This window comes from Ovis aries, chromosome 6, assembly GCF_016772045.2.
Source record: "Ovis aries strain OAR_USU_Benz2616 breed Rambouillet chromosome 6, ARS-UI_Ramb_v3.0, whole genome shotgun sequence".
NCBI lineage: Eukaryota > Metazoa > Chordata > Mammalia > Artiodactyla > Bovidae > Ovis > Ovis aries.
In genome coordinates, this window is record NC_056059.1 from 105,825,662 (window position 1) to 105,852,513 (window position 26,852).

The 26,852-nt window shown below is 46.8% G+C and overlaps 1 protein-coding gene across 3 annotated transcripts in view; it reads right to left on the reverse strand.

The window, feature by feature from the left end:
• SLC2A9 (solute carrier family 2 member 9) overlaps window positions 1-26,852 on the reverse strand; it is a 216,777-nt gene that overhangs the window by 158,659 nt on the left and 31,266 nt on the right. For all 3 annotated transcript variants that reach the window (XM_042251651.2, XM_015096629.4, XM_042251652.2), the window contains exons 5-6: window positions 15,547-15,671; window positions 7,387-7,532 (exon numbers count right to left, since the gene is read on the reverse strand). In XM_042251651.2, coding sequence (XP_042107585.1) covers window positions 7,387-7,532; window positions 15,547-15,671 — 271 coding nt within the window. The remainder of the gene's footprint in view (window positions 1-7,386; window positions 7,533-15,546; window positions 15,672-26,852) is intronic.

Sequence of the window (26,852 nt, forward strand, 5' to 3'; positions counted from 1 at the left end):
CATTACCTTCTCAGCTGGCTTGGGGTCAGAAAGTGGGCATGGGTGCTGTGCTCCTTGGCCAGCATCGTGCTTGTGAGCTTTGTTGCTGCCAGAAGAGACAACCCCCTCCTGGGAGCCCAGGTACCTGGGTCTTGAATCAGTTCTGCTTTTAAGTTGCTCTGTGACTTGGGAAATTCATTTCAATGAATCCCTGCAAAGTTGCTTCTCCTCCAGGGCTCCTTATTTTAGCGTCTGCTACTGCCATGCTACCTGAGTGATATGCCAGAACCCGGAATTATCCTTGACTCCTCTTCCCTCAGGTCCTACATCCCATCACTGCCTAAGCCATCTCACCCACCCATTCCTTGCCTACCGCTATCACTCTAATCCAAGCTCCCAGCATCTTTCCTCTGGACCAGTGCAATTTCCCTGGGCTTTGCTGGGATCCAGTCCTTTCCCCCAAAGTCTTTTTTTTTAAGTGCTCATCTTATTCTGTTACTGCCTTACTTCAACCTGTCAAGGATTTCTCATTGCTCTTCGACAAAGATAAACCTCCATAGGCACACAAGTCCCCATCAAAGTATATGAAAAAATGGCCCACAGGCTGACCCAAACCCAAACAATTTTCAGTTATTTAAAAATCAAGAAATGTGACATAAAAATTCAGACTTCTAGCTTCTCTTGAAAATTAGATATGACTCAGCCGGTAAAGAATCCGCCTGCAATGCGAGAGACCTGGGTTTGATCCCTGGGTTGGGAAGATCCCCTGGAGAAGGGAAAGGCTACCCACTTCAGTATTCTGGCTTGGAGAATTCCATGGATTGTATAGTCCATGAGGTCATAAAGAGTCAGACACGACTGAGTGACTTTCACTGTAAATGCTATCACCTTAGTCAAGTAGAGGTTTTCCTGGTGGCTCAGATGGTAAAGATTCTACCTGTAATACAGGAGACCTGGGTTCCATCCCTGGGTTGGGAGGATACCCTGTAGAAGGGAATGGCTATCAACTGCAATATTCTTGTCTGGTAAATTTCATGGACAGAGGAGCCTGGCGGGCTAGAGTCCATAGGGTCACAAAGAGTCGGACATGACTGAGCAGCTAACACACACAAGAAACAGTCAAGTACCTGTCGGGGAAATAGCAGTACCTGTCTACCCTCACTGCACAGGTCTAGAGTCTCCACTGAGCCTCCTCATCTTGCTCACCCTTCACTACACTCACTGTTCAGGTGTGTTACCTTTTCTGTAGTACCTCCCTCTCCCTCTCGGTGCTCCAGTTCCCCTAGGGTTTCTGCCTCTCCACAAATGCCAGGGCCTTCACTTACACTGTTCCCTCCACCTGGAACACCCTTCCCAGCTCTGCTTCTTTCCCTCTTTCTCTCTCTCCACCACTTCCCCACCTGGATAAATCCTATTCATCCTCAAGGCATGAGTTTGAGTGTCATTTCTTCCAGAAAACCATCTTGGACCCCCTATTCTAGGACAATGCCCTACTTTTATCCCATCATGATGATCACTGGTTAATTGTCTTTCCTGTGAGCTCCCCAAGGGCAGGGAGTAGTCTGAAATCCTCAGCTCATGACCAACAGCCACCAGCGCAACACCTGTCCCAGAGAAGAAGCTTTCTAAATATTTTCTGAATGAGTGAATCAACTTGAAACCTCTGGGCTTAGTATACATACACATCAATAAGACATGATCTACTATAGGACAAAGCAGAAGAGGCAGAAATAACAGCATGGACAGGTATGTGTAAGGTGTTCATTCTGGGGACATGCTGAACAAGTCACTGTCTGCCAGAGATGTCCCCTTGGAGGAATTTACGCTGGAGTGGAGCTTGGAGATTTGGGACTTGCAAGCATTCCTCCTCAAGGAGGACACTGGCTCATGGAGGTGGGTGACCTGTCCAAGGTCACACAGTCCCTGCAGACGGTGAGCAAGATGAAGGTACAGACTGTACCTGGCTCATGTTTACCATCAAAGCAGCTCCAGCACCCAAGCGAGTGATTAGCAAGTGCACTGAGTGAGTGAATGGATGAGTGAAGGAAACGAGAAGATAGAGGTTCAGGAAAGAGCTGAGACCTGCTCTGGACTGAATGAGACCCAGTCAAATTCATATGTTGAAATCCTCACCCCCAGGATTATAATATTAGGAAGTGGGGCCTTTGGGAGGTGATAAGGTCATGAGGATGGAGCCCTCATGAATGGGATTAATGCCTTTAGAGGAAGACACATAAGAGATGACCTGTCTCCCCAATGTGAGGACACAGTGAGAGTGTGGCTGTGGGTACAAGGCAGGATGAGCCCCTCGCCAGAAACTGACCATGTGGGCACCTTGATAGTGGACTTCTAGCCTCCAGAACTGTGAGAAATAAGTTTCTGTTGTTTATAAGCCACTAGCTCTATGGTACTTTTGTGTTATTTTTGTTAGTCACTCAGTCATGTCCAACTCTTTGTGACCCCATGGACTGTAGCCCGCCAGGCTCCTCTGTCCAAGGAGTACTCCAGGCAAGAATACTGGACTGGGTTGCCATTTCCTCCTCCAAGGGATCTTCCAGACCCAGGGATCAAATCCATGTTTTCTGTATTGCAGGCAGACTATTGACCGTCTGAGCAACTGGGGAAGCCCATATAACAGTCCCCAAAGGACTAAGACCCCTGTGGTCCTTGTCCTGGTTCTGGGGTGTGTGTCCTCAGTTGCTAAGTTGCGTCCAACCTTTTGTGACCCCACTGTAACCCGCCAGGCTCCTCTGTCCATGGAATTTCCCAGACAAGAATACTGGAGTGGGATGCCATTTCCTTCTTCAGAGGATCTTCCTGACCCAGGGATCAACACAAGCCTTCTGCATCAGCAGGCAGGTTCTTGACCACTGACACCAGGGAAGTCCTGCGGTTCTGGCACCGAGTTCCTAAAACCCTTGGTATTTCCTAATTGATGAATTTATGTCAATGAGGTTACTTTTGGACTACACCTAAGGATGAGGGCTTGTTGCCAGGTGAATCAACCAATTAATTAGAAAGTTGGAACTTTTGGTCCCACCCTCTAGACATCTGGGGAGGGAAGAGAGGCTGGAGATTAAGTTCAATGCCAATGACCAATGTTTGCTCAATCATGTCTATAGTGAAACCTCCTATTAAAACCCAAGAGGATGGGGTTTGAAAGGCTTTCTGGTTGGTGAACCTATTTTTAACCCTCCTTGGAGGATGAATTCTAAAATGAGAAGACTCTAGTGGGTGCTTTCATTTCTATCCAACCAACCACTTACAAATCGTTTTTCTTCTTTTGCTTCTGAAACTTCTGTGAAAATTGCGTATATCAGATTTATTGGTAGCATTGCTCTGATTTCAAGGCCAAAAGACACTAAATATTTGTGTGACGCTGTTAAAGTTTTTAAGATTTATATTCACCCAGGGGCTCTCTGTAGTGATGTTTTCGTGGTGGGAACAACGTTTTGTGGTGGATAGCCAATGTACATGCTGATCCATTTCTTTAGATGTTATCAGATTTAAAAACAACTTCAACCTGTCATTTTAACTGAAAGTTGGGAATATAGTAGGTAATGGTTTCACAAAATAGGGCATTTTAAACCAAAATATGTTGAAAGATTTGAAAGTAGTGCATTTTTACTTTTTAGAGTTCCATGCTGCAGTATTTTTAAATTCAGTTTTTCTTAAAAGCTATGTTTTAATGTAACATGTAACCAGTGTAACATTAGCTTTTGACTGGTAAACTTGAAGTGCTTTTATATTTCAGGTTGACTTTAAAAAGCCAGTGAGCAGTACTCAAAGGTTATGGGTTCTTAAGCAATTAATGGAGTAGTATTTTGATATGGAGTCTAAAATGAAAGCACCTTGTATTGTCTGCTTTTAAAGTATTCTATAGTTTTTAACTTAAAGCGTAAAGAGAAACATTTTATCTTATATTAATAAAAATTAACATTTTTCACTTATTAATGTACGTGTATCCCTTGCTTTATGACCAGTGTTTATTACCCTTTAAATTCTATGCATAACCATTCACCAAATAGTGCTGCTCTGGTTTCTTGAAGGAAACGTTCTGTGCTACGCTATGGTATATTGTCATCTTGCTGCTTGACAAATAGGTTTATAAGAAATTAGAACTGTGTGTGTTCATAATGCCTTTGTATAACGAGATGAGTCCGTGTAAATGTTATTCGCTGTAAAACAGTTACTAGCTGTTAAAACTGGTCAACACTATGTCTAAAGCTTCTGTGGTTTGTCTGTATGATGTCACTTTACAAAGAATAAATTAAAGTGAAAACAAACAAACAAAAAAACATGGAAGCCCCATACCCTTTCCCCACACCTTGCCCTAGGCAGCTCTTCCATCTGGCTGTTCTTGAGTTACATCCTCTTATAATAAACCATTATGTAGTAAGTAAACTGGTTTCCTGAATTCTGTGAGCCAATTTTGCAAATTAATTGAACCCAAGGAGGGGTCCTGGGAACCTCTGATTTATAGCCTGTAGGTCAGAAGCACATGTAAAGACCTGGACTTAAGACCTGTAGACTCTGACACTGTGTCTGGGTAGACAGTGTCAGAACTGAGTTGAAGTGTAGGACACCCGGGCTTCCCTAGTGGCTCAGCGGTAAAGAATCCACCTGCAATGCAGGAGCTTCAGGAGGAGCAAGTTCGATCCCTGTGTCGGGAAGATCCTCTGGAGAAGGGAATGGCAACCCACTCTAGTATTCTTGCCTGGGCAATGTCATGGACAGAGGAGTCTGGTGGGTTACAGTCCATGGGGTCGCGAAGAGTTGGACAAGTCCCTTGGACTGCAAGGAGATCCAACCAGTCCATTCTGAAGGAGATCAGCCCTGGATGTTCTTTGGAAGGAATGATGCTAAAGCTGAAACTCCAGTACTTTGGCCACCTCATGCGAAGAGTTGACTCATTGGAAAAGACTCTGATGCTGGGAGGGATTGGGGGCAGGAGGAGAAGGGGACGACAGAGGATGAGACGGCTGGATGGCATCACTGACTCGATGGATGTGAGTCTGAGTGAACTCCGGGAGTTGGTGATGGACACGGAGGCCTGGCCTGGTGTGATTCATAGGGTCGCAAAGAGTCGGACACGACTGAACGACTGAACTGAACCGAACTGAAGTGACTTAGCACACACGCACACAAGCAGGACACCCAGCAGGTGATGTAGGGAAAGGGTCCACAGGGTGTAACTGGAGTCAGAGTCTTAGTCACACTCCCAGAGAATCCAGAGGGTCCCATCTGGAATGTGTAAGACGTACCCCACATGTAGGAGTGCAGGCAGGCAGATTCAGGTTCTGGCTTCAGCTCCAACAATTTTTTTTTTACTAGTTAGTTCTATGCCTTACCTCTCTCAGCTCATGTTTCCACGCCTATAGATACGAGCCACTCACACAGCAGCTGTCAGGTATGAACAGCATTAAAGATGTGCTTCACTCAAGCAACATCGATATGAGCGTTTGTTAGGTTTGTTTCGGTTGCCGCCTGCCTCCTGCTGGGAGGCAGCCCAGGGCAGGGTTGGTCAGCCCTCCTCTGCTCAAAGGGCCAGAAGCGGTGGCCATTCAACGCTGACTGCCAGCCATGGTTTATTCTCCTCCCTCCTGGTCCTCTTGGGGAAGGGGGAAGGGGATGATTCCGCTTCCCCAGGAGGCATCTTCACCATTCTCCCTCCCTCATCCTCCCCGGACACTCAGGCAGCAAGGCTGTGGATTCCATCGCCCTCCTCTCTCTCCTTCAGGCCACTGTTTCAGTTCCCACCTCGTCCTTCCCTGCCCAATAGCAAGTCCCAGTTAGGTCACTCTCCGTGCTCTGACTCCTCCCCCCTAGCCCACACCTGCCCCCATCTCCCCAGAGCCAGCTTCGCACTCAGGTCTGGCTAGGTCACTCCCCTGCTCTAGCATCGCCCAGGGCTCCCTACTGCCCCGGGAGGAAGTCCTCTGCAGGTCTGTGAACAGGTGCCTCACCTCTCACCTTCCCCATGCCCAGTCTTCTCTCAGCCCCCAAGCCGCTCCCAGGTCTCTCATAGCCCCATTCCCATCTCAGGGCCTTTTCTTTAGTTATTTCCCTTTCTCTTGGGGTCTTCTCTCCAAACCTCCTCATCACCTGCCTAACTGCTCACCCTCCAGGGCTCAGTTTAGAGGCCACCTCTTCTGGGCAGGCCCCCTTGATCACACCCATCCCCACCCCAACCTGGGCAAGGTGTTCCTCCTTGCTGAGGCCATGCAGCAAGTGCATGGTTGTGCTGGGACTTAAAGTCAGGCCTTCCTGCTTCCAAAACCGAAAGCCAACCACCAAAGACTGGTGGTTAGATATGAATGTGGGAAAGAATTCTAGATTCTTTCTAGTTTTTGCCATTACAAAAAAAAAGCTGCCGTAAGCATTTGTGTACATATTTTTGTACAAACCTAATTTGAATTTCCCTGGGATATATGCCTGCTAGCACAATTGATAGGAGGTATTGTAAAGGAATTTTTAGCTTTTGAGAAATTACCAAATGCTTTTTCCTTAATGGCCATGTCATTTCACATTCTCACTAGCAGTTTAAGAGTGATTCAGCTCTCTGAAGGACTGCTGGAATCTGGTGCTTTTACAATACATATTTCCCAATGGATCAGTGGTAAAGAATCCGCCTGCCAGGCAGGAGACACAGGAGTTGTGCATTCGATTCTTGGATCAGGAAGATCCCCTGGAGGAGGAAATGGCAACCCACTCCAGCGTTCTTACTGGAAAACAATCTCATGGATCGAGGAGCCTGGTGGGCTACAGTCCATGGGGTCACAAAGACTCAGACACAACGGAGCAACTAAGCACATGGGTAAGAAAGACTCAGGAGTGAGGCAGAGCTGAGCCAAACACTGGAGAGATGCCCAAAATATATTAAATGAAGACAGCAAGTAGCAGAAGAATGTACTGGGTTGGCCAAAAAGTTCGTTTGGGTTTTTCCATAAGATATTCTGGAAAACACTTATGGAAATATTATGGAAAATATTCCATAAGATATTATGGAAAACCCAAACTTTTTAGCCAACCCAGTGTATGGTGTGATTCCATAAAAAAAAAAAAAAGGTGTATATAAGTTATCTAAGCAAAGTCAAAGCCTAAATGAACGTAAGTGAGCTCTTAACAACAGCCATTGGGCGAATGAATTAATACATTCTGTACGTTTTGAATTGGTTTGTATATTCTTTATTTTCTAAAGAGATAATCAAACCCAATCAAAGAAACTTAGCAACAACTTTTCTCCAATAATAAACGGAATGCTTGAGTGCTCAAGAATTCTGAGGCTAGGGACAAGGTTTTGGAGGAAAGGCTCGCCTCTGACTGCCCTTCGTCTGGCAAGGGACACGGGGATCAGGGATGGTGACATGAACTGAGAAATGTGTTTGGCTGGGAAGCCGCACTTACCTTTCCCAGCAGCTCCGGGAGGCCCAGCAGTTGCCCCGCGAAGACTCCGACGCAGATGAAGATGGCGGTCACCTGCCCCAGAGAGCCGCGCATCTCCTTGGGCGAGATCTCACTCACGTACATGGGGAGCGCGCTGAGGGCGATGCCTGTGGAGGAAGCATGGCGCCGTGAGAGAGCAGTCCCCTTCACAGAAGATGCTGGTCACGGTACCTCCTTCCGCTTGGCCCTTGACAAAAAGAGCACTGTAGCCACAGCACCAATGTGCTTCAAGTTAGATTGGATTCACACCAGTTTCTAGCCTTCAGAGAACGCTTCCTGTAAAGGGCTGCCTCAGTTTATAAGCTGAGCACCTCATGCATTGCATCTCAGCCCAGGATAACTTTCTGGTTCCACACACAAGGCAACCACGCCTCAGGTACAAAGAGACAGCATTATCTCCGAGGTGGCGACATAAATCAGATGCTATTTGAACTTTTATCCCCAACACACATATTGAGATCACCGGTCCTCATGGAAAAATCAAGCGACCACAGATCAGTTTGGCACATGGTTGCTTAGGAGCAGCGGAATAAGAGGAACCTGCAGGATTCAAGTCCCACCGCCCTACTTTCGTCTCTAGGTGGCCTTGGAAGTAAACTGGCTTCTCCTAGCCTCTGCTTTCTCATCTATGAAAGAAAGGTCATGATAACTGTCTATTCCTACTGTGGTGGGAACACTAAGACTACATACAAAGCATCTGGCTCATGCCGGGTCATTGGATGGACGTTTGGGAAACTGTTAGGTCTTCACCCTGACACTTCTGCTACCCTCTAGGGATAATTATCATTACTTCCCCGGTGGCTCAGGCTTCCCTTTTAGCTCAGCTGGTAAAGAATCTGCCTACAGTGCAGGAGACCTGGGTTCTACTCCTGGGTTGGGAAGATGCCCTGGAGAAGGGAAAGGCTACTCAATCCAGTATTCTGGCCTGGAGAATTCCACGGACTGTGTAGTCCTTGGGGTTGCAAAGAGTCAGACATGACCAAGTGACTTTCACTACACTTCACTTCCCTGGTGGCTCAGATGGTAAAGAATCTGCCTTCAATGCAGGAGACCTGGATTCAGTCCCTGGATCAAGAAGATCAACTCGGAGAAGGGGATGGCTATCCACGTAAGAATTCTTGCCTGGAGAATTCCATGAACAGAGGAACCTGACAGGCTACTGTCCACGGGATTGCAAAGAGTCGGACATGACTGAATGAAACTGACACAAAAAGCTGATAAGGAAATGAGAGGGCTAGTAGAAAAGAGGGGCATGGGTCATGATGAAGGACAGTAAGCGTGCCTCCTTCACAGGGCGCCTGTGCAGACTGAATCCCTGGCGGCCAGGGGATGCTCAGCAGAGGGCCAGGCACACGGACACTGTCAATTAATGGAGACCCTTCTGACTTGTCCGTTGTGAAGTAATATGGAAAACTGAGATGCTGATGGCTCAACAGGTGAGGAAGTGGCCGCTGTACGATGACCAGCTCATCCCAGTTTGCAAGGGACCAACTTGGCTTTAGGACTTCCCCGGTGGCTTAGTGGTAAAGAATACGCCTGCCAAGGCATGAAACACAGGTTCTATCCCTGGGCCGGAAAGGTCCCCTGGAGGAGGAAATGGCCACCCGCTCCAGTATTCTTGCCTGGGGAATCCCATGGACAGAGGAGCCTGGCGGGCTACCATCCATAGGATCACAGAAGAGTCCAGCACAATTTAGTGACTAAATAACAACGACGTCCTGGCTTTAGCACTGGAAGTTCTGCATCCTGGGAAGATTCTGAGTTTTAGACAAACAAGGATGGCTGATTTACCAGAGCCCAAGGTGCAGGCACCAAGCACCTCACACACCTGGGTGGACCCTCTCAACCTACGACCCCATCGCCTACCATATTTCCTGCCCCTTTCCCCCAGGTGTTCCAACCATAAGGTTTCAGGACTCTCCAGGTTCATTCTGATCGTGTGACACCAGGCTTCGCTGCTGTTTCTCCCAAGCTCTCTGTCCTCACAGCTCCACAGGTGGATGCTCTCCTATCCCTCCCGTCTCAGCTCAGCCTCACTACCTCCTGTTAATGGGACCTAATGAGACCCAAGGGAACCCTTTGCAGATGTAGCCAGGTTAAGGTTAGGTCACACTGGATTAGGGTGGGCCCTTGACTCAGTGACTGGTGTCCTTACCAGATGGTAAGACACTTTGAGACACAAAGGGAAGAGGGGCACTTGAAGATGGAGCAGAGACTGGACTGATGGGTCCACAAGCCAGGGAATGCAACATCAGAAGCCAGGAGAGGGTGTGAAATAAACTCCCCACTCAGTGCCTCTGGAAGGGACCAAGTCTGCAGATACCTTGATTTTGGACTCCTGGCCCCTAGAACTCTTCTTTTAAGCCCCCTAGTTTGGTGATTGCAGCCACAGGAGATTGCCACAGCTCCTCACGAGGGCTTCACCTCTGGAAATCAACCCCTCCCCATCACTCTTATGTTCAGTCTTGTGTTCCTCGTGGCACCTAGTGCTTTTTGAAAATTATCTTGTTCAGTATTTACAGTGGACCATTGAACAACATGGGCTTGAACCATGCAGGTCCACTTATACTTAGATTAAAAATATATATATATATATTTATTTTGTCTGCTGTGCCAGGTCCTAGTGGCAAGCACACAGGATCTTTAGTTGTGGCATGCAAACTCTTAGTTGCAACTTATGGATTTAGTTCCCCGACCAGGGATTAAACCTGGGCTCCCTGCATTGCGAGTTCGGAGCCTTAGCCACTGGACCACCAGGGAAGTCCCCTGGAAAGTTCTTAACATAGCAGATGTGGTCTTGCACCTCTGGGAGTGTGTGCAGCCCTGGGAAGGCAGTGGAAGGAGCCTGTCCACCACAATCTTCCACAAACACATTTGCACCCTGATCTCGACTTTAAAATCTGCATGGATTCAGCCTCCAATCCATGCTGCACCGTGTTTGTTTCAGTGTCAAAATAATGCATTTAGTTTTGCTCCAGGCCTTCTGGAAATAGGACACTTTGGGCAGGTGTCCGACATTTTCTGTGATGGTTCCAAACATTGCCTCTGAGGACCCGGTTGGAGCAGCACAACCTCCTGCAAACTCTCGGGCTTCTCATTTGGCTTTAAATTATTTATTCTGAGCAGGACAGCAACTCATCTCATGACCAGCAATTTTCTTTTCTTTTTGACCTGCTGCCTCACCTTAAGTACCCTCATATTCCAGTGTCTGCTTTGAGACGGTCTGGTGAGAATAAATGACATGTAGCTTCCACATTGGCTCAGCAGCAACAGGCCATGTTCCAGGAGTCAGAAAGCGTGTGTCTCCCCCCACCCACTTCTTGAGTTTACCTTTTTCTACTGCTTTTGGAAAACTTTACAGGACAAGAAGTCCAAAAGATGTTTGTCTTGAATATGTGGGTTAATAAAAAATGGCATCTCTTTTTGAATCCAGCTTATTTTTAATTAAGGAAATTCAGAGACCATCCAGGTATGTGTAATGAGTAAGTGTCAGCTCCCCCAGACTAGCTAGACAGGCGAAGTAGCAGGAAAGAGGCTAAATGGATAAAATACAGAACTTCCAGGGAGACAGGCTTCAGGGGACTCCATCAGGAAAGGACTTTCAGATGCTCCCATCTCACCACCCTTCCTCCTGAGCAGGCAGGGAGTTCAAAACCAGACCATCAGTCCGAATCTTGAATCTGTATCTTGTTGTTCATTCACTCAGTCGTGTCTGACTCTGTGACTCCATGGACTACAACTTGCCAGGCTTTGCTATCCTTCACTGTCCCCCAGAATTTGCTGTAACTCATGTCCGTTGAGTCGGTGATGCCATCCAACCATCTCATCCTCTGTCACCCCCTTCTTCTCCTGCCCCCAATCTTTCCCAGCCTCAGGGTCTTTTCCATTGAGTTGGCTCTTCCTATCAGGTGGCCAAAGTACCGGAGTTACAGCTTCAACATCAGTCCTTCCAATGAACAAACACCCAGGACTGATCTCCTTTAGGATGGACTGGTTGGATCTCCTTGCAGTCCAAGGGACTCTCAAGTGTCTTCTCCAGCACCACAGTTCAAAAGCACCAATTCTTCAGCACTCAGCCTTCTCTATGGTCCAATTCTCACATCCGTACGTGACTATCTTGTTAACAATAAAAATGATAACAGCAACAATAATGGCAATGATACTATCACTGGTGTTGTGAGGAGGTAACAGGGCCTGGAATGTACATACTGTGCACGCACGGCACACCACTAAATTTTGCATTCCCTAGCAAGGAAGGTTTAGGAGTACTCTGTCCTTTCACATACGAGGGAAAGAGGCTAAGACAGGAAGGCAGGCTGCTGCCACTATGCTCCCTGTGTCCACATCCTTGCGTGGCTGGACGTCTCTCACCCTGACTCTGCACCTGGCCATGGCACTCACCTTGGCCAGTGGGACTCTAGCACGTGTGTCCAATCAGACTTGACAAGTGCTCCAAGACGGGACGTGCCCCTCTTGCTGCTCACTGGAACCCCAAAAATCTCCCTGGAAGAGGCTTCACCACAATATTTACGGATGAGAGACCACATGGAGCAGAGACGAGCCAGCCCTTGGGATCCCAAGACCAGCCCAACTGCTGGCCACCAAACAAGTGCATGAGAACATCCAAGATCATCCAGCCATGGACCAGCCTGCAGCCAACCTCAGCCATGGGAGGGAGCCCAGCAGAACTGCCAGATCAGAACAGCCCCCAGGACCCTCAGAACTGTAAGCTCAGCAAAATGCCTATTGCCTTAAACCATTCTGGTTCTGCTTTTTTTTTTTTTTCTTTCTTTTATTGCAGAAAAACCTAACTGATACAGACAAGGTGATGAAATTAACCTTGTTAAATGTCACAATCCAGGCCATCTTAATTCACAGCCTTCACCCTTAATCACTTTACTGTCTCACATCTCTGAGCCTCAGGGTCCTCACATGCAAAATTACAACAAAATAGCCTTTCATTAACTACAGTTAACTTACAATGTTATATTAGTTTCAGGTGCACAAACATCATAGTGATTCAGTATCTTTATACATTACAAAATGATCATGGCTAAGTCAATTTACGATCTATCATCATACAAAGCTGTTATAATAGCACTGACTATACTCTCTTGGAGAAGGAAATGGCAATCCACTCCAGCACTCTTGCCTGGAAAATCCCATGGATGGAGGAGCCTGATAGGCTACAGTCCATGGGGTCGCAAAGAGTCAGACACGACTGAGCAACTTCACTATACCCTCTATGATGTGCATTCCATCCCATGATTTTTTATTTTATAACTGGAATTTTGTACGTCTTAATCTGCCTCACCCATTTTGCCCAGTTCCCCTACCTCCTCGCCTCTGGCAGCCATCCATTTTTCTCTGTATCTGTGAATCTATTTCTGTTTTGTTATGTTTGTTCAGTTGGATACGACTGAAGTGACTTAGCTTGCATGCACAGGTACATTTGTTCATTGCTTCTGTTTGTTAGATTCAGATACGTGAAAACATACAGTATTTGTCTTCCTCTGTCTGACTTATTTCATTAAGCATAATACCCTCTGGCTCACAGACCATTAAATACAGTCTACGGGGACCTCCCTGGTGGTGCAGTGGATAAGAATCAGCCTACCAACGCAGGGGACACGGGTTTGATCCCTGGTCTGGGAAGACTTCACATGTGGAGAAACTCTAAAGCCCGTGTGCCAAAACTAATGAAACTATTGAAGCCCTATGCCACAACAAAGAGCAGTCCCTGCTCTCCTAAACTAGAGAAAGCCTGCACGAAGCAACGAAGACCCAGCACAACCAAAAGTAAATAAATAAGTAAGCTTATCGTTAAAAAAGTCTACCATCCAAATTTATCACAAGGGATGTTAGTTTACCAAATCCTGTTCTTTTCTAATATAAGCATTAATATCCATACCTTCTCCTCTAACTGCATCCAACAAAGTGCGATATGTGGTATTTTCATGATCATTCCATTAAAAGTATTTTAGGTTTCCCTTGTAACTTCCTCTTTGACTCATGTCATATTTAGAGGTGTGCTTTTATTATTTTCCAAATTTAGAAGGGGAGTTTCCTAAATATTGTTTGTGATTTCGTATTTAATTACATTGTGGTCAGAGAATGGAGTTATATACAATTTCAATCTTTTCAAAGTTATTGAAGCTTGCTTTATGCCCAGCATTTGGTCCATCACGGTGAATAAACCAGGGCTGTTGAAAAAAATAAAATAAAATAAAATAACAGCCTTTCAGCGTTAGTAGCGCATTAAAGGTGAAGGTGTCCATGAACCTATTGGTCAGTTAGAAAATTCTGCATGAACACCAGCCAGGATTCTCTCCAATTAACATTCTTTCTATGGGTTTCTCCCTTCTACTTGAATGCCAAGATGGAGGACTAAGAGTTTGGATTATTGTACAATCCTGAATTATTTCCTGCCAGCAGAACAATGAAGGTAAATGAAGTCTCTTCCTCCCTGACCTCCTATCAGGCTCCTCACTTTCTTGCTTTATCATTCATGTCACTCATAATGCCTGCTGCCCTCAGCTTATAAGAGGAGGATGAGGAAGGGAATTAGCCCTTAACAAGTTCATCCTGGGTTCCAGCTGCATCTGGCAGTTCATCAATCTGTGAAAAGTGAAGTAGTAGTCCCTCAGTCGTGTCTGACTTTTTTGTGACCCCATGGACTGTAGCCCACCAAGTTCCTCTGTCCATGGGATTTTCCAGTCAAGAATACAGGAGTGGGTCACCATTCCCTTCTCCATGGGATCTTCTCGACCCAGGGATCAAACTCGGGTCTCCTATATTGCAGGCAGATTGTTTACAGTATGAGCCCCTAGGGAATCCCTGTTTATTTATCTATCTACCTTTCTATCTATTTACCGCTCTATTAGGTTGGCCAAAAAGTTCATTTGGGTTTTCCCATAAGGTGGTATGGAAAATCCAAACAAACTTTTTGGCCAACCCTATATCCCTCTATCTGTACTCCTCCTGACTAACCAAGCTCCAGCACTCTGGCCTCCTGCCTCTCCCTTGAACTTGCCAAGCACATTTCTGCTTCAGAGCCACTGCCCTCTGCTCCGCCAGGAGCACAGTTCTCCCAATATTCATTTGTTCCTTCCCCTTAGTTTATCTGATCTCTGCTCATTTATTTCCTGCTCTGAGCAGCCTTCCCTGAATCCTATTTAAAATAGCTTCCTGCTATTTTCCTGCTCTGCTTCATTTTCCTTCTAGGGCTTATCACTATCTGCCTTATATATCTAGTTACATATCTGTCCCCCCACCAGAACGTAAGCTCTGGGGGTAGGGACTGGGGTTTCCTGTTCACCGCTGTGTCCCCAGCGTAGCATATGCTCTGTAAATGCTTGGAGCCTAAAAGAAAGAACGAATGAGTCAGAGGCCCAGACAGGAAACAACCCTCATAAAAATCCCTGACATAAAACCCACAGACCTCTTGGGATATGAATTTTAGGGTGAAGATGACAAACGGAACACACGATGTGCAGAAAGCCATCCCTGTCTTTGGTATCGGTTTGGGATCATCCCAGTCAACACTTCTCCATTAGAGGAGCATCGTGGGTAGGTGGTCCATCCCATGGGGCTGCCCCACTCCATCCAGTTAGAATTTTCTAACTGACCAATAGGTTCATGGACACCTTCACCTTTAATGCGCTACTAACGCTGAAAGGCTGTTATTTTATTTTATTTTATTTTATGTTTTTCAACAGCCCTGGTTTATTTATGCTTGCATCCTCGTGCATGTGTGTGAGCTAAGTTGCTTCAGTCGTGGCCAGCTCTTTGCGACCATATGGACTGCAGCCCGCCAGGCTCCTCAGTCCGTGGGGTTCTCCAGGCAAGAATACTGGAGTGGGTTGCCATGTTCTCCTCCAGGGAATCTTCCTGACCCAGGGATCGAACCCAGGTCTCCTGCATCTCCTGCACTGGCAGCTGGGTTCTTTATCACTGGCACCCCCTGGGAAGCCCTCTTGCATCCTCAGTCTCTGCCAATTCAGTATCAGTAGGGACCCAGTCATGTGACAGCCACAAAATACTCATCACATTTTGATACACACACACCACCCTGCCGAGGAGTGTGTCACTGCCTCCTCCTCTGACACGATGAAGTCTCACCTCCATCCACACCCATGATGAAACGTCCCACGATGAGCATTTCCAAGGCTCCAGCTGGGAGAGAACAGGCCATCAGCAACGCGGCAGAAACCCCAAACCCATTGTTGACCAGCAAAGTGTTTTTCCTGGAAGAAAAAGAAAACGTCTGATGAGGCTGCCACTGGCCTGTCCATTCCAGGAGCAAGGTCCAGACTCCTCAACGGACCCACCACCAGTTTTGGCTGTGTGACCCTGAGCAAAGCATCTCCTTCCTCTGGGCTCATCTCTGGGGTTGATTACGTCACCTCTGAAAGCATCGCCAGCCCTGACTCTCTGTGGATTTCCCTGGTGTAGTGTTTTATTTCATTGGTTCTAAGACCTTCATTTAACATTACAAAGTCAAAAATGTGTCTTATAATCCATGAGTCAGAGGTCAGACAGGAAAATGAAAACCACTGTAGTTAATCAATTTAATTGGTTGAATTAGTTAACCAATTTAACATAGGGAATTGGTTAAGCAAGTATAGTGGGTAGAGATGTCAAAAGGGGGACCTCTGAAGTGGGTGTGCTATCGTGGGGTGCTGACACCTCAGGGGCTTGGAAGGGAGCCCCCCAGGTAGCTAAAATTTTCAGAAGTGGTCTCCGATCCAATGGGGTCATTCCATTTCACTAAAAGAAAGTGAAAGTGAAATTGAAGGTTGCTCAGTCTGATCCAACTCTTTGCAACTACATGGACTGTAAAGTCCTTGGAATTCTCCAAGCCAGACTACTGGAGTGGGTGGCCTTTCCCTTCTCCAGGGGATCTTCCCAACTCAGGGATCGAATCCAGGTCTCCCGCATTGCAGGTGGATTCTTTACCAACTAAGCTATGAGGGAAGCATCTCACTAAAGCCTCAACTCAGATGCAATCTCCTGACACCCTTTGACATGACTGCTTTCCCCAGTTGCACAGCCCATCCTCTCACCCTGTTCTAGCCTCTCCACAGCCCCAACATTACAGGAAATTATCCTCCTGTTACTTGTTTTATGCTAGCTGTCCATCTTCCTATACCAGAATGTAATCACTAGGGGGCAGAGACTTTGTCTTGTCCCTGGATCCCCAGCAACTACACCAGTTCCTGACACAGGCAGGTGACCCCTATATATTTGCCTCATAAATGAAGGGATGGATCGATGAGTCAAGTCACGTGGACCCCACTTGCCCCACATGGCCCAGCTCTGATCTGCCATGAGTCTCACTGTAGCTTCCACATCTGTGGGTTGGAAAACTGCTGTTCTCCTGAACCCAACTCCAGTAATGTTCCTGCCTGGACAGCTCATACTAACTGAACAACTTTGGAAAGATTTCTCACTCTCTCAGTCTTGACTTGATTTACTCCCCTGTAAAATGAATATAATAATGTCTATCTTGTAAGGATTCTATGAGAATGATTTATGCAAAGTGCCTAGGATGTCATCTGGAACATATTCAGAGACTCAATAAGGTAAAATAAACAAAGAAACCATGATGATAGCTAACATTCATAGAGTCCTTGGGATGTGCCAGGCACTAAGTCCTTTACACTCATTGAAGACCCTGTAAGTTAGGTGACTTACTACTGTATTTCCCACATGAAGAACCAGATCTAGAAACTAAGATTTGGCCAAGGTTACATAGGGCCTCCCTGATAGCTCAGTTGATAAAGAATCTGCCTACAATGCAGGAGACCCTTGTTTGATTCCTGGGTGGGGAAGATCCTCTGGAGAAGGGAAATGCTACCCACTCCAGTATTCTTGGGCTTCCCTGGTGGCTCAGCTGGTTAAAAATCTGCCTTCAATGCGGGAGACCTGGGTTCGATCGCTGGGTTGGGAAGATCCTCTAGAGAAGGGAACTGCTACCCACTCCAGTATCCTGGCCTGGAGAATTTCATGGACTATATAGTCCATGGATTCGCAGAGTTGGACACAACTGAATGACTTTCACTTTCTTTCTTTCTTCAAGGTCGCAAGCTATTCAATGGGATATTTGGCATTCCAGAATCCAGGATACTAAGCTGTTTGCAACGGTGGCTACCACATATACTCACATTCACTCATTCTTTCAACAGTCTTTTTTTCATTCAACTGACGTTTATTCACTCAACACATGTTTGAAGCTGCACTGGGTGCTGAGCATCATTCTGTGTTCTGGCACACAGCCATGAATGTGGCCAAGTCCCTGCTTTTATGCTCCTCTTAATAAACAAGTAAAAATAAAACATGTGGAGCATATCAGCTGGTGAGAAATGTTGTAGAGAACATGAGGGCAGGGGAGGGGGTGCAATTTTACTCAGAGTGGCCAGGGAGGGCCTTGCCAAGAAGCTAACACCTGAGAAGAAAGTGGGTGATTTAAAGAATGAGAAGACGAGATGTATGGACCCTGGGGAACAGCAACCATGGCAGAGAAGAGTCAGACATAGACTGTTTCTGCACCATTAGTGAGACCAGTGTGGCTGGAAGCAGGGGAGACCCAGAGAGCAAGTAGTAGAACGTGAAAGGGGAGGGGACTGGAGCTTGTAAGGGGTCTGCAGGCCACCATGACAACTTGGGTTTCTGTTTGAGTAAGAAGCACAGCCTTTGAAGTTTCAAAGGAGAGGAGAGGCATGGCCTGATTTTAATAAGACTGTTCCATCTTCTATGTTGACCATGGGATGCAGGGGTAAGTGTGGGGTCAGGGAGGCCAACAGGGAATATTGCAGTAGATCAGGCAAGTGCTCACAGGGATTTGGATCAGGATGGTGGAGGGAGTGAGCCATGGCCGGATCTTGGTGTGTTTTGAAGACAGAATTGATGGAATTTGTTGATAGTGATATTGTGATTTATAGTAACAAAAATATGCAGTCTTCATCCCTGGTTTCTAGCTACAGTGCCCAAAACCCTTGGAATTTCCCAAGTGATAAGAACCATGGGGGCATCTTTTGTTATAATATTTTGTCACTAGACCTCATTTCCTAAAATTGCTTCAGAGCCAGAACAATGAAATCAATGTTGTGCTATTCATCACAAGCCCACAGTTGAGCTCATGTCAATGAGGTGACTTTTGGAAAAGAACTAAGGATGGAGGGATGGTTACCAGATGGAGCCAATCATATGACTAGAATGTTGAAACTTTCAATCCCATCCTGACCTCCAGAGAGAGGAGAGGGGCTGGAGATTGAGCTCAAACACCCATGGCCAATGACGTAAGCAACCGTGCCTGTGTAATGAAGCTTCCATAAACCCCAAAAGGACAAGCTTTGGGGAGCTTCCAGGTTGATGACCATGTATAGATTTGGGAAGAGCAGTGCATTCAGAGAGAGCACGGAAGCTCTGCCTCCTTCTCCATCCCTTGTCTTTTCCACCTGTCTGGTCCCAGTTATATCCTTCCATAATAAACCAGTGATCTACCAAGGAAAATGTTCCTGTAGGTTCTTGAGCTGCTCTAGCAATTATAAAACCCTAAGAGGGAGATCCTTGGAAGCTCTGATTTTGGAAAGGAAATAAGGATGGGGGGATGGTTGTGGATGGAGTCAACCATGTGATTAGAAGATTGAAACTTTCGATCCCATCCCCACCTACAGAGAGAGGAGAGGGGCTGGAGACCGAGTCAGAAGCATAGCTGACAACCATGACTCGCTATGAGCATCTGGCGTTGGAAGAGGGGAGGGGAAGTCTCGCAAGACTAAACCCTTAACCTGAAAGCCAAGGCAGGGGGTCTCTGGAACCTCCGGTCCAGAGCCAGATGGTCAGAAGCTCAGGGGACAACCTGGGCCTGGGACTGGTGTCTGAACTGGGAGAGGGGCAGTCTGGTGGCACTGAGCCCTCAATATTATAATCTGATACCTTCCCTGGGAAGATAGGGTCAGAATGGAGTTGAATTATAGAACAGACAGCTGGTATCTGGAGAATGTCTTGATGATGTAGGGAATACCCCCACCCTGGCCACAGACACTGGGAACTGGTATTCAGAACCTAAGATATGGATGAGTTGGATAGAAGTGGAGAGAGGAAGAGGAGCCATGGATGCCTCCCAGGGCTTGGGTCTGAGCTCTTGCACTGGATAGAATGGTGCATTTTGTGCTATGCAGGGGATGTTAAAATCACATTCAGGTCTGACTTGAAACATTTGCAAATTGGGCTGCACACCCTCTAAGCAAGATTATCATATTAATGAATTCCTTCCCAAAATAACCCCCAGCATGACAATGTCCCAGTGAGGAGAGAAACCTTATTTGCAGATAATTCACAACACTGATTCACTAGGGTTCAGAGACAGGGATTTTAATTATTGTGTTTCCACATTTTTCCCAGGGATGAACAGGCAACAGAACAAGAGGGACCAGCACCATGCTGTTTCTGAGAGCAGAACCCCAGTGGCCCCTGGGACCCCCAACTGCATACACCTGGTTCAGTACTTTGAGTTTCTCCAGTGATGTAGAATCTTCCCAGAGCAGCCCAAATCATCAGCTCTTGACAGAAAGGGGTAATAAAGAATTTGGAGGCCATGTCCTTGAGAAATGGTCAAAGGGACTGGGGACATTCAGCCCAGATAAGAGAGGGTTCAGGGGAAGTGTGAGAGCTGCCTTCCACTATTTTACCTTGATGCACAGGATTACAATCAGGAGATACAGGGAGTATGATTTCAGTTTGGATTTGGAAAGTACTTTTCATTAAGCACTAGTGAAATGGGGGAAATTCTGGAGATCCTAGCTCCTACCACTTACCCTTCCAACAATTCTTTAGCTGACCAAGCCTATGAGCCAAGATGGGATCTAGCTTCTACCATGTCTATCTATTCCTGCTTATCCAGCTTGAATTCCAAGGTCCATCATTTTAAACATTCATACACCTTCCACTCCTTGATCCACTCACTCTTCTCCTTCATTCTGTGTTTCTGCGATAACTCCAACCCTAGTTAGATCTCAGTCTCTCTTGCACATGTATACAAAGTTCATCTTGGCTGGGAAAAAAAATACATTGAATCATGTTGCCTGGTCTCACTTGAAATTCATGACCACCCATCTCAAGTGGTCTTTAAGCCCCCTACCAACCATTCTAGAGTGTCCTGTTTTGCTCAGTTTCCTGGTCTCCTAGAGGACCATTTCAAGCATCTTCTCTCTCTTTTAATCCCCTTGTCCTGTTCCTCAGCTGGTGACCTTGCTTTCTAGTTCACCAAGAAAGCAGAATCAATCCAAAAAGACAGTCCACATGTTCCTTCCATGTGATTTATCCTACCAGCATCTGTGCCCATAAGCTTTGCCTTCCCTCCTGTTTCTATGGATGAACAGTCTCCACCCTTACCTGAAACCAATCCCTCCAATGACCTACTAGTTCCCCACCTGCTCTGACCTGCTCAAGGTTATACCTTCAGCAAGTTTCACCCCTTGCTCCTGACTATCCATTTTCCCCTCCTTGCTGGAACATCTCATCAATGTGCTGCTGCAGCTCCCATCTCAAAACAAAACACACAAAAAATGCTCCTGATTCTACTTCTTCCTCCATCCACCACACCATTGTCTCTGCTCCCCTTTGTGGTAAAACTCCTCAAAAGGATCCTTCAATAAAAATATAAATTAATTTTTAAAAGTGGTCTGCACTCATTGTCTCCAGTTCTTCTTGTTTCTTTCTCTCTTAAACCCACTCCCATGATCGTCTGCTCCTTTGTGCCCTTGACATAGCTCTTGCCAAGACAACCAGCCACCTCTGTGTTGCTTAATTCACCACCCAGAGCTCAGGCTGGTCTTCATTCCTTGGCCGTGTTGGACCTGGTTGATCACCATCTCCCTTCCCTCATGCTGTAGATCTCATTCGATGGTAAGACTGCTCCTACCTTGTTGGGTGAGCCTTAACATCTTCCCAGCCCTCTGAACTCCAGGCTCAGCTCTTGAACCTATTCCTTTGGTCTCTACCTTGTTATTGTTCTTCAGTGGCTCAGCTGTGTCCCACTCTTTGCGACCCCATGGACTGCAGCACACCACGCTTCCCTGTCCTTCACTGCCTCCTGGAGTTGGCTCAGACTCATGCCCATTGAGTCCATGATGCTATCTAATCATCTCATCCTCTGCCACCTGCTTCTCCTTTTGCCCTCAGTCTTTCCCAGTGTCGGGGTCTTTTCCAGTGAGTCAGCTCTTCTCATCAGGTGGCCAAAGTACTGAGCTTCAGCTTCAGCATCAGTCCTTCCAAAGAATATTCAGGGTTGACTGGTTTGATCTCCTTGCTGTCCAAAGGACACTTAAGAGTCTTCTCCAACACCACAGTTCAAAAGCATCCATTTTTCGGTGCTCAGCCTTCTTTATGGTCCAGCTCTCACATCCATCCTGGAGAAGGAAGTGGCAAGCCACTCCAGGACTATTGCCTGGAAAATCCCATGGATGGAGGAGCCTGGTAGGCTACAGTCTATGGGGTTGCAAAGAGTCAGACATGACTGAGTGACTTCACTTTCACTTTCTCACATCCATGCATGACTACTGTCTAGCTTTGACTAGAGAGACCTTTGTCGGCAAAGTGATGTCTCTGCTTTTTAATATACTGTCTAGGTTTGTCATAGTTTTCCTTCCAAGGAGCAAGCGTCTTTTAATTTCAGGACTGCAGTCACCATCCACAGTGATTTTGAAGCCCAAGAAAATGAAGTCGGTCACAGTTTCCATTTTCTTCCCCATCTGTTTGCTGTGAAGTGATGGGACTGGATGCCATGATCTTACGTACCTCCTATGTAACCTTGCCTTATCTACTGGCTTAAGTGTCACCTTTGTACTGATGACATCTAGATTTACATCTGAGTTCTGGGCACTTCGGAGTGCTAGACTCACAAATCTAATCGTGCACTTGACATCTCCACTGGAAGGGCTAACAGACAGTTCAAACATAGTACACCTAAAACTGAGTTTCCAGTATTGTTTCTTCCTTTCCCCCCAATCTTGTTTTTCTCAAGGGTTTCCCTACCTCAAAAAGCAACTGCTCAGTCTTCTGTGATACCCTAAACAGGAAAAGAACTTGAAAAAGAATAGATACTTGTTTATATATAACCTAATCACTTTGCTCTATACCTGAAACTAACACAACATTGTTAATCAGCTATGCTCCAACATAAAATTAATTTTTAAAAAACGCAATACAATCCTTGCTCCTTGTGATTGTTCAAGACAAAAATGTTAGCATTATTTTTTATTTCTCTCTTGCTTCCCATATAGTCCATGAGCAGGGCTTGTTTTCTCTACTCCCAAACGATTTCCAGACTGCAAACAATTCTCGCTGTTTCTCACTGTGTCTCATGACAAACCCGGTGCAAAACGAATCACTTCACCTGGCTTATGGCAGGATGTTCCTAACCAGCCTCCCTGAATCCACTGACAAGAGCAAGCCTTTCAAAATGTGAGTCAGGTCACAAAATACTCCAGCAATTTCCCATCTTACTCTGGGTCAAAGCTGGAGTCCCAATCTTTCCTTACAGTGTCTTCCGCTTCTGAACCCAGTGACCCCTCTTGCTTCATTTTCTCCTCCCGGACTCCGCTCCAGCCATACTGACCTCCTGTCTTATCTTCAAAGGAACTAAGCCTGTTCTTCCCCCAGGACCTTTGCACTTCCTGTTTCTTCTGCCTGAATAGCTGTTACCCCAGGGACTTTGTCAGTTCTGTGCACCACCAAGTGCTTGGCACATAGCAAGCTCTCCATAACTATTTGTCGAGCAAAATAAATGTATGGGCGAATAAACAGCATGCAAGCAAGAGAAGGACGGTCATTTGGGGGAGTTATGGTGGACAAAGTTCTAGCACTGAGCACTTTCCCTCCATCCTTTCATATACCCAACAAATGTTTATGGCTTGCCTGCCGTGTTCGAGCTCCTGTGCCATGTGCCGAGGCTCCTATACAGACACGGATCTTACACTGAGGAGCTCGCCTTTCAGGGGAGACAGAAATGTAACTAAATCACTGTAACCCCAAATGCCAAGTGATGTAACAGAGGGAAACAGGAAGTCCTATGTGAGCTCAGAGGAGGCCAGCGTTGTTTCTGACAGATGTGTGGTGGGCAGCGGGCGGAGCTAGAATAAAGGTTTGTTACTACTTTTAACTGTCACTTCCCAGTTCATGCACGTTTAATACCAAGTGGACTATGTCCTTAAAACCGACTGATGATGCGTAAACCATGTGTACTGGAGAAGCCCCATGCTTTGGGTTTGCTGACTCCTTCTGTTTGAGACTTTGGCCTCTAGGGGGTACCAGTCACAGCCCTCAGCTTTGACAACCTGCAGTATCTCTGCACATTGTCAAATGTCCCTAATGGGGTAGAATTACCTCCTTTGGAAGAGTCTTGACAGTTTGCAAGCTTTCTCAGGGAAATGAGATTCATGCCCGGGGCTTATATGAGGACTGTTGGAAGAACGTTGTGGCAGGGATGTTCAGTAGGAACCATATCTGTCTAAGGGGCTTAGGCCACTTTGCCCCCACCGTGGGCAGAGGCCACCTGTTCATGAAGCCAACAGCAACCAAGAGCTGATAGGAGAGAACACAGATGCATTTTCTTATGACACCATAGGAGCTACTGGATTCAACTGAATTATATTTCAGCCACATGAGACAACTAATTCCTTCTAAGGCATAAGCCAGTCTGATATGGGTTCCTGCCATTTAAAAAGTGACTGGGGGAGCTCTGAGTGACAGAGAGTTTCTGTGACTCTTATCTCAGTCACCCTTCAGAGCTGCCCTCTCAGGTGGGTTGGAAGTGAAGGGGACACTGGTGGCCTCTCCTCGTCCTCTATCTCCTGTTCACGGCACTTCCCACAGTCAGAACAGCTTGCACACTGAATTGTGCTGGGTCCGCCTCCTCTGTGGCCCAGAGCACCAGCCCCAGGCTGAGGGCATGGTCTCTCTTTGTGTTGCTAAGTGTAGACACAGTGCCTGGCTCCCCAAAGGTGCTCAAAAGCGTGTGCCAAATGGATGGACCCTGGCTTTGCTGACGAATCTGACTGAGGATCTGATTCCAAAGCCTGAGTGAGTTTCCCTATGGCTTCCCACAGGTTTTCTCAGTTCTGCTGCAGAGAGAACTAGATCCAATGATATGTGAAGGAGGCCAGTCTGAGGGCAACTGAAGGAATCTATTCACCATCAGCTCTGCCAGGCCCCTCAGGAAGAGCTGAGGGTGAAGGGGATGGGATGGCAATGATGCGAGGGAACATAAGTTGGGTGCTGGGGCAGCCTTGTGGTATAAGTGCCCACAGGCAGATATAAGGTAAGTATGTGTCACCAGCAATAGAGTCTGGGACTGGAGGTGATTCCATTTACAGGAATAGGCTTAGCAACAGCACCTTGGAGATCCTGGAAAGGGGTGCCGATTTGGAGGTCAGCTGGTCACTTACTCCTTGTCAAACAGTCAAGGATGTCCCCAAACCACTGCCAGCAAGACACTAACTATAATCTCCTTGGCAAGTGGAAAAATCATGTGCCACGGCCGACATGTATTGGCTCCAACCTGAACTCAGGCACCATGTGAGCTGGCTGAGCTTGGCCAGATGCTCTGACCTCGCTTATTCCCATTCTCCATGGACAGAACCCGTGGAGTAGAGAGAATTAAAAAAGACAGTGGGTGTGAGTGCCTGGAGCACAGAGGAGCCTCAGAAAGCCCTGACTCCATCCCACAATTGGTGTACATCCTGTGTGATAAGTTTCCATAGCTACTGCCCTGGAGGCCGCCTGGATGACATGGAGAATGCTGGCACCTGCTCTGCCTCACTGGGGTATCACAGACCTTTTTAAGCATCACATGGATTTTTTTCCAGAATGGCTGCTGGCTCCAGCCTTTGGAAAGTCTGCTCTGAACATCACCAACCCTAATTTGAGGATGTGAGGCCAGGTATAAAGTTGTGGGTAGCACCATTCTTAACAGTGTTTCTGTAGCCCCAAAGCCCAGAGGGATTTCCAGGGGTCTGACCCATCTCTTCACCAATTCAATCCAACCTGGAGATATGTGGACCCCCTGCTGTGTTTCCCCATGGAAACTTCTCCTGTGGGCTTCCCTTGTGGCTCAGCTGGTAAAGAATCTGCCTGCAATGTGGGAGACCTGGGCTCGATCCCTGGGTTGGGAAGATCCCCTGGAGAAGGGAAAGGGCACCCACTCCAGTATTCTGGCCTGGAGAATTCCATCTGGCTCTTTTGGTGCTTCCCTGGTGGCTCAGATGGCAAGGCATCTGCCTGCAATTCGGGAGACCTGGGTTTGATCCCTGGGTCAGAAAGATCCCCTGGAGAAGGGAAAGGCTACCCACTCCAGTACTCTTGTCTGGAAAGTTCCATGGACAGAGGAGCCTGCAGGGCTATAGTCCATGGAGTCACAGAGAGTCAGACACGACTGAGTGACTTCACTTTCTTTCTTTCACTTTACTATGTTTGGGTGACCCCCTACTATGTCAAGGTGATGATGAGAAAATAATATGGTGGATAATAATAGCTTCTCTTCATTGAGCTAATGGGCCATTAATTTTCTCCCCCATTAATTTTCTCCAGCCCTTACAGCATCACCTGATGGGTAGGAACTCTTGTCTCTATTCCACAGATGAGAGACCTGAGGTTCAAATGTTAACACAGGAAGTAGAAGACTCATGATTCAAGTTCACATGTGAATGCTCTAAAGACTCTACTCTCTCCACTAAACACCTCAGCATCCCCCAGGAAGTTGCTATGAGCAAGGACACAGAGCAAATGTTTGAGGGAATTTGTGGATAATGCAATCTTACATGAGAGAAGGCTTCATGTAGAAAATAAAAGACAAATGAAACACAGGGGTAAAGTGGATCTGATTGGAGAGGTTGATGTTGGGGAATTTTAACATGAAATTAATATTCACGGCAGCTGTTTGTAATGGGAAGAGTTTGACATGGCCCAAATGTCTCTCAGTCAGGAGCCAGTTAAAGAAATTATCATCCAGTCATACAATGGAAGACTGTTGAAGCAACTGATTTTTTAAAAGCAGCGCTATAGATATCTCTGTGGAACAGTCTCTAACACACTGTGCTGACTCTTGTCCAATTGCTCCCACACCGAGGTCCCTCTCCACTCTCCCCTCGCTGCTCTGAGCCCTGAAGCTGGTCCTCCTGAGCTGCACCAATGAGACGCCTGGGTTTTCAGGCTTCCGCTTGGGTTTGACCAATGAGAGGTGCCTATGGCAGACTGGAGGGCCGGCAGAAAGGAAAGCCAGAGTATTTCTTCCCAGCTCCTCCCTGTTTGGACAGTAGGGTCCTGACAAAGCCTGATGCCTCCACAGCCTCAGCGCCAGCCTGTCAACCCCTCACCCGTGGATTCACTTTTCCTTGGCTTATGGTACCCTATTTCTGCTCCTTGTC